General features: G+C 36.4%; 1 protein-coding gene across 6 annotated transcripts in view; it reads left to right on the top strand.

The window, feature by feature from the left end:
- The window catches only part of LOC107748473 (sodium- and chloride-dependent GABA transporter 2-like), a 17313-nt gene extending 11171 nt beyond the window's left edge, over positions 1-6142 (top strand). For 5 of the 6 annotated variants that reach the window (XM_016563261.1, XM_016563262.1, XM_016563259.1 and 2 more), the window contains 8 exons: positions 1400-1503; positions 1609-1733; positions 2821-2933; positions 3029-3160; positions 3236-3338; positions 3895-3995; positions 4564-4710; positions 5697-6142. In XM_016563261.1, the coding sequence (XP_016418747.1) occupies positions 1400-1503; positions 1609-1733; positions 2821-2933; positions 3029-3160; positions 3236-3338; positions 3895-3995; positions 4564-4710; positions 5697-5858 (987 nt within the window). In that variant the 3' untranslated portion in view covers positions 5859-6142. Of the gene's footprint in view, positions 1-1399; positions 1504-1608; positions 1734-2820; positions 2934-3028; positions 3161-3235; positions 3339-3894; positions 3996-4563; positions 4711-5696 lie in introns of those variants that run through there. The other variant, XM_016563264.1, reaches the window with a different exon arrangement.
- Positions 6143-6845: the final 703 nt, after the last annotated feature.

Genomic DNA, 6845 nt, shown 5'->3' with positions numbered 1-6845 from the left:
TAACGCAAGGACATTAGATCTCTGCCAAAAGTGTGTGTGCATGTGAGTGCACCCAGAATCTGCCCCACCTAAATTTACAGTCAGGAGCCGCTACTTGCCCCTACTCTGTGTTTGTTGTTTTTAAAACTAATATGAATTCATGTTTATACTGTTTGATTTTTTTTTTGTAGCTTTGGGCATTAGAATTAATTTTAGGATAGAATTGACTGGCCATCAGTCCAGGGTGTCCTGAGGCCTGAGACTGTGAGATAGGCTTCATCCCTGTGACCCTACAGGATAAGCAGTTTGGCGAATGGAGAATGGATGGATGGAATAGAAATTTATATTATGCATAATTTCATATTTACGTAATTCATTAATTTCTCAACTAACCCTAAACCAAACCCTAACCCTGTAGTAAGTACATATTGTAAATTACTATTAATTGTATAATTGTATTAATTAAATAATTGTATATTTACACTGTCAAGCTCCTGTCCCTTTAATAGCAGATGCTAAAGTGCGCTTTCGGTCCAATCTAGGTGCCCACATACATTGATTTCTACTGAGGGGAGAGCCCTATGATTGGTCGTTCTAGTTTCCTTTGTCCTCATTTTCTCGCCACTGGTTAGTTTCCTAGGTTACTCATTGGTTAATTGATTATGCTCACCTGCCCTTGGTTGTTTGTTCCTTTGTATATATAGTCTAGTTTATGTTTGACATTACACACATTTTATATCTGTTTACCAACAGTACTCACTCAGAAAGTTCAAGTGGTTTTTATAGAAAGGGGGGCCACGCCCCTCTTCAAGGCATTTTTTTTTGTTTGTTTTTTTTTGGAAGAAGATTTCTCATACACCAGAATCATGGCCAGATTTAGCTTTATTCTACCTCCGAAATCACAATTTCACCCCTGTTTGGGACCTCAGTGAGAACACAATGAGCTTATGGGAGGCATTATAGATGATGCCTTCCTGTGAAACTGCATCTATTGGTGCCGCTGTAGGACAGTATAAAGCTATAAAAATGTATATTATTTAGCAGCATTTGTTTTGTTTTATTTTTGTTCTGTTGATTATTTTCTTTCTTACTTTCCCTTGCCTTCTCAGAGACCATGTACTCACACAAGAAGTGTGTATAAATATATAGGCGGATAGGGTATCATGCATATACAGCCTTGGAAAAGTGAATAAACACTAGCATTGCGATGCTGAATTGGAGGATGTCAGCCCTCTAACCCTGCTTATAGTAACCAGATGTGCAGACTAGAGGCCCATTCGAGGAGTGCATTGCTCAATCTGGTACAAACAAAACTGGATGTCTACAGTAAATTTGTGAATCTCATAAAGAAATGTCCAGGTCAAATTCACCCAAAATTAAAAATAAATTGCATTTTGCATCTTTATCTCATTTTCTGCAGGTGTGGCGTGATGCAGGCACACAAGTGTTTTTTTCCTACGCAGTGTGTCAAGGAGTCCTAACAGCACTGAGCAGTTATAACAAATACAACAATGACTGCTACAAGTCAGTAACCTCCTGCATTAATGTTCTGCACCCCACCCATTGAAACATATCACAGTCACCAGCATTTCATCATTTATTGTTATCTCTATATTCTGTGTTCCATAGGGACTGTATAGCACTCTGTATTCTGAACAGCTCCACCAGCATCTTTGCTGGATTTGTGGTCTTTTCTATTCTGGGATTCATGGCCCATCAGTTAGGTTTACCCATGGAAGACTTAGCATCATCAGGTAAATATTGTTTTGATGAGACTATATAAGCTGTCTAGATATAATATAGTACACTACATTATTTATGGGAATGGAGCCCCTAAGAGGACGTGGTGATGGAACAATGATATATGAGATGGGAGGAAAAATTATATTTCAGAGCTTTTGCGTTTGCTTGCAAAAGTACTGTGTTCCCCCAAGAAACTTTGCGTTCTCTCACAAAACATTTGTTTTTTTTCTTGCAAAAGTATTACGTTCCCTCAACAAACTTTGTGTCCACTCATAAAACATCCGCATTTTTCCTCCCATCTCATTTTCTACCATTATCATTTCCCTTTAAGGGGCTTCGTATATGGGTCTACATTATACATGCCAAAAAATATGTGGACACTGCCTTCTAATGAATGGGTTACAGATGGTGTTTTTAATCTCTTTACACAAACATTTACAGTACAATGAGGCGTATCAAAGAGCCCAGTGACTTGTATGCCTCTATGCACATTTTTGCACACACACACACACACACACACACACATAAAATATTCTAGTGGGAAAGATCTGCACAAAGCACAGATCTGAACCTCACTGAACACTTTCAGGATGAATTGGCAATCCAACTGCAAGCAAGGCCTCTTTTTGACCATGTACTATCATAATCTCTTGCTGTTTTGCTATCCACCACAAGAGAGCATCTCAGGCCAACATTTGTGGCCTGTGTACAGTATGTCTGAATGTTACTTTGGACACACAATCATTTATAAATAAAAAATGTAAAATGTAATGTATGCACAAAATATTTCATATACTTAAAGGGGTCATATGATGCTGCTAAAAAGAACATTATGACTCTTAACTTTTATAAAGAATATCTCTTTGGATTTGAGACTTTAGTCTTTGCAAATTTACAGATCTTCTTTATGCACCAAGAGCTTGTAACACTCCAAAGAGAAAGGAAAAAATGAAATCGCATCATATGACCCCTTTAAATAAATAAATAAAATAAATACATTTAATGAAAAATATATTCTTCTATTATTAAGACGCATGCATTAATAATCAAGGTTATGCAACAATGATGATTTATTTATTTTATTTTATTTTATTGCAGGTCCTGGATTAGCTTTCATAGCATACCCTAGAGCCCTCTCTCTGTTACCTGGACCCCAGTTCTGGTCTGTTCTTTTCTTTTTTATGGTACTCCTTCTGGGCCTTGACAGCCAGGTACGGTTGTTCAACCTCACATGATATTTTATGATATTTTTTGAGTCTTTAGGTTTCACTACATGCATGAGGGTTTATATTTATGTCTTTTGAAGTTTGTGTGTGTGGAGAGTTTAGCCACAGCTCTCACTGACCTATTTCCTGGAGTTCTAAGGAAGCGGCGAGAGCTGTTGGTGTTGCTAATCGCCGTCATCTGCTTCTTACTGGGTCTGCCATTCATCACAAAGGTATAGAGAAAAAAGAAAATAGATAGATATTAGAGATTAGATATTTTCTAACTTTTACTGCATGCCATATTTTAGGGAGGATTCCATCTGTTTACTGTGATGGACACCTACGGCCCAAGTGGAACTAACTTGCTCTTTATCGCCTGCTTTGAGACAATTGTTGTCGCATGGGTGTATGGTAAGAGACACTAACCTGTTCCTGTGAAATTCCCAGTATTTCACATACAATACAATGTGAAGCATGCAAACCTTTTTTTTTATTGAATATCTTGTTTCTCTTTGACACATTATGGAAGTAAAATGGATTGTGAATACTGCTTTACAGTGACTCATTTCACTCCATCCTACCCATCAAATAAAAGTAGTTAATTTATCTGACACTACATTCTTTACACTGTATAATATTTTTTTTAAATAAAACAACTTTTCTAAACTTACATCAAATAATTACTATGTAATTACCATGTATTATATAATTATTGCTATGTAATTATATTATAATATGACCGCTCATAAAATGTGACTCAATTATGGGTGATTATTGAACATAGACATATGAGTGAGTTCAACTTTTAGCCCTATACTTTGTCTAATAAAACTCCCCATGGAGTTTAAGGTTTGCTACTCGAAAAACGAATAGCCTACTGTGTATAAAAACTGCAATAAGACATACATTTTTAAAATGGGAGAAAGGTAAACAAGAAAAAAATGTCATGCAAATGGCTGGTTTGCAGGTGCAAACCGTTTCTATGACAACATTGAGGATATGATAGGATACGCACCATTCCCTGTGCTGAAGTACTGCTGGCTCTTCATTACCCCTCTCATCTGTGCAGTGAGTTCACATTTTGTCTCTAGCACTTTCTCACTCTTCTCTAACTGTTTTTGCTTATCGTTAGAAAATGTGCAATGTTTTCTCATTAGTTCACCAATTAATATTTAATGTTTCATTGGCCATCCAGCTATGCATCCATTCTTTCAAACCATTCATTAATCTGTAATAGAATGTCTAAAGTGGACTATCGAAATAAAGTGTTACCATATATATATATATATATATTACACACTTAAAAACAACAAGTGACAAACTATAGCTACTTAAAATAGATTTTAATTTAGAATTACTCATTTAGCAGACAATTTTATCCATATGTAATTTACAATGATTAGAATACAATGAGTCAGTGATCATTTTGAGACCAGTGTTGCACAGCTCAGGCTCAAGGTCTTTAAAGTACATCAACATGGTGGATGTAGTATGTTCATGATGTTGTATGCATTTTTGTGTAGTTTATGCATCTTCATTTTGAACATATTTCATCAACAATTGTGAATTAAGTTTTTCATCAAATCCAGTATTCATTTTGGAAGTACAGGAATATGCTCTCTTATTTCCCCCTCAGGCTACTCTGCTCTATAACCTGCTGGGTAGTAAATCAGTATCTTCAGCTGATGAATTTGTGCCGGACTGGAGTTACAATTTGGCACCTCTGCTCACAGTAATTCCTATGGTCTGCATCCCAATCTTCTTATTCATCTCTCTAGGAAGGGTGAGTGAAATCCATCAATCCATCCAACCCATCCGTTCATCATTTAGTCATGCATTCATCCCATCTCAGTTAATTCCATCTGTCACAGCATCTGTCCTCCATTGTTAAATACTGATACTGATTTTTTTTTTTACACTTAAACACATAATTCTGTGTGTAAACATTGTATAATAAAAGAAAACCCATAATTTGCCTAGTAGGATTTTATAATACTCAACAGTGATCACATACTTTTTCAGCAGTCTTGGTTCTGGAAGTATTTTCCCCCATTTATTTCTCAATAGTGATTTCTAAAAATATTTTCAATAAAAAGTTCTAAATAACGAACCAAACCAACCAACTTAATCACAATATTTCAAACAATGATTTGAAAAAATAAAAAAATAAATATATATATATATATATATATAGGTAAAGGCAGTGTACATCTTAGGTAAAGGCAGTGTACATCTTTGAATGAACTAGAAACAAACAAACAAAAAAATAAAATAAAATAATATGAAATAGTTTTTTATAGCTCTACAGTCATTACATATACAGTATATTATATGTACAAATATATAAGTACTTTTTAGTAGGGAGAACAACTCAATCACATAATTGTAATGTTTTGCTAGAGTTTACATTTCCATGGTAACAGACTCTTCTCTGATTCGTGGTTCTTTCTTTGGGATTGTGGGTATTGTAGTTCTTCATTATGAATTGGGCTAATGGACAAGATTTTATAAAAATGCACTGAAATCATGTTGAATTCTACAGAAGCAAAAATTAACAACCTAAGAGCCTATGGTAGGTTTATCTTAAAATATTTATAAACAATTGTTAAAAATCAGTTAATTGTTCACAATACGTAATTATTCAAAATCAGTTTACTTCTGGAACCTTACTGCAATCTATAACAACCCATAATTTTTCAAACACACGTCATGTAGTTTCAGGACATTTATTGTACAATTAATGAATCAATCTCCTTTCCATCTCCTCAGGGTCGTGACATCATCACCCCCTCTAGTGACCTGAAGCAGCTCCGACCAAACAGTCCACGCCTCACACTATTTAATCGCGTAATCATTAAACCACAGAGATCTAGACACATTCAGGAAGATGGAGAAGAGAAAGCAAACAAAGAACACACCAGTGGAGTTTGAGAAGGCAAAACGATTATTTTACTTTAGGTTATATATATATAGGACCTTATATTAAATAATATCTTTGACTTGAATAAAAACAATTAATCTAAATATAAAGTATATATTAGATTACTTGACAATGCATTTCATTACAGTGTATACGATTGCTCACGTGAAATACATATCACTCAGGATGTCAAATGAACAAATTTAGGTTCAGCTGGAAATTTGACTGTGTTAATATGCATAACTAAAGGGATAGTTCGCCCAAAAAAATGAAAATTTGCTTTTAATTTACTCACCCTCAAGCCATCCGAAATGTAGGTGACTTTTTTTTTCTTCAGTAGAACAGTAAATAAGTTTTTAGCTGAAACTGTGGTCCTTGGTGATTCATAAAATGCAAATCAATGGCTACCCATTTTTGAGAATAAAATAACCATATCAAGGAAAATTAATATCCATGGCTCCTGACAATAACAGTGTAACGATCAATCCACTGAAGGTGAGTTGAAGTATGAACCCAAGTGCAGTTTATTTACAAAGGTGATCCAAACAATAATCCGAGACTTGACTTGACATGAACAGACTTGACGAGGCATGAACAGACTTGACTAAAACAGACTTGACGAGGCATGAACAGACTTGACTAAAACAGAGTGACAGGGCAGACAGTGAGTTCGTGAACGGCCTCCGTGGCCGTGGCAGGACAGACAGTGAGTTCATGAACGGCCTCCATGGCCATGACAGGGCAGGCAGTGAGTTCGTGAATGGCCTCCTTGGCCGTAGCAGGACAGGCAGTGAGTTCGTGAACGACCTCAGTGGCCGTGACAGGGCAGACCGTGAGTTCGTGAACGACCTCTGTGGCCGTGACAGGGCAGGCAATGAGTTCGGAAGCGGACGCCACCACCTCAGGAGGTTCTGCAGCAGATGCGGCCACCTCTAGAGGTTCTGCAGCGGAAGCTACCACTTCTGGAGACACTGGATTGGATTCATGGACAGGAGAGG

The sequence above is a fragment of the Sinocyclocheilus rhinocerous genome, unplaced genomic scaffold (assembly GCF_001515625.1).
Source record: "Sinocyclocheilus rhinocerous isolate Xijiao unplaced genomic scaffold, SAMN03320098_v1.1 scaffold78, whole genome shotgun sequence".
In the NCBI taxonomy this organism is placed as follows: domain Eukaryota; kingdom Metazoa; phylum Chordata; class Actinopteri; order Cypriniformes; family Cyprinidae; genus Sinocyclocheilus; species Sinocyclocheilus rhinocerous.
Note: the sequence above shows the minus strand (reverse complement) of the source record. Positions and strands in the feature narration are given on the sequence as shown.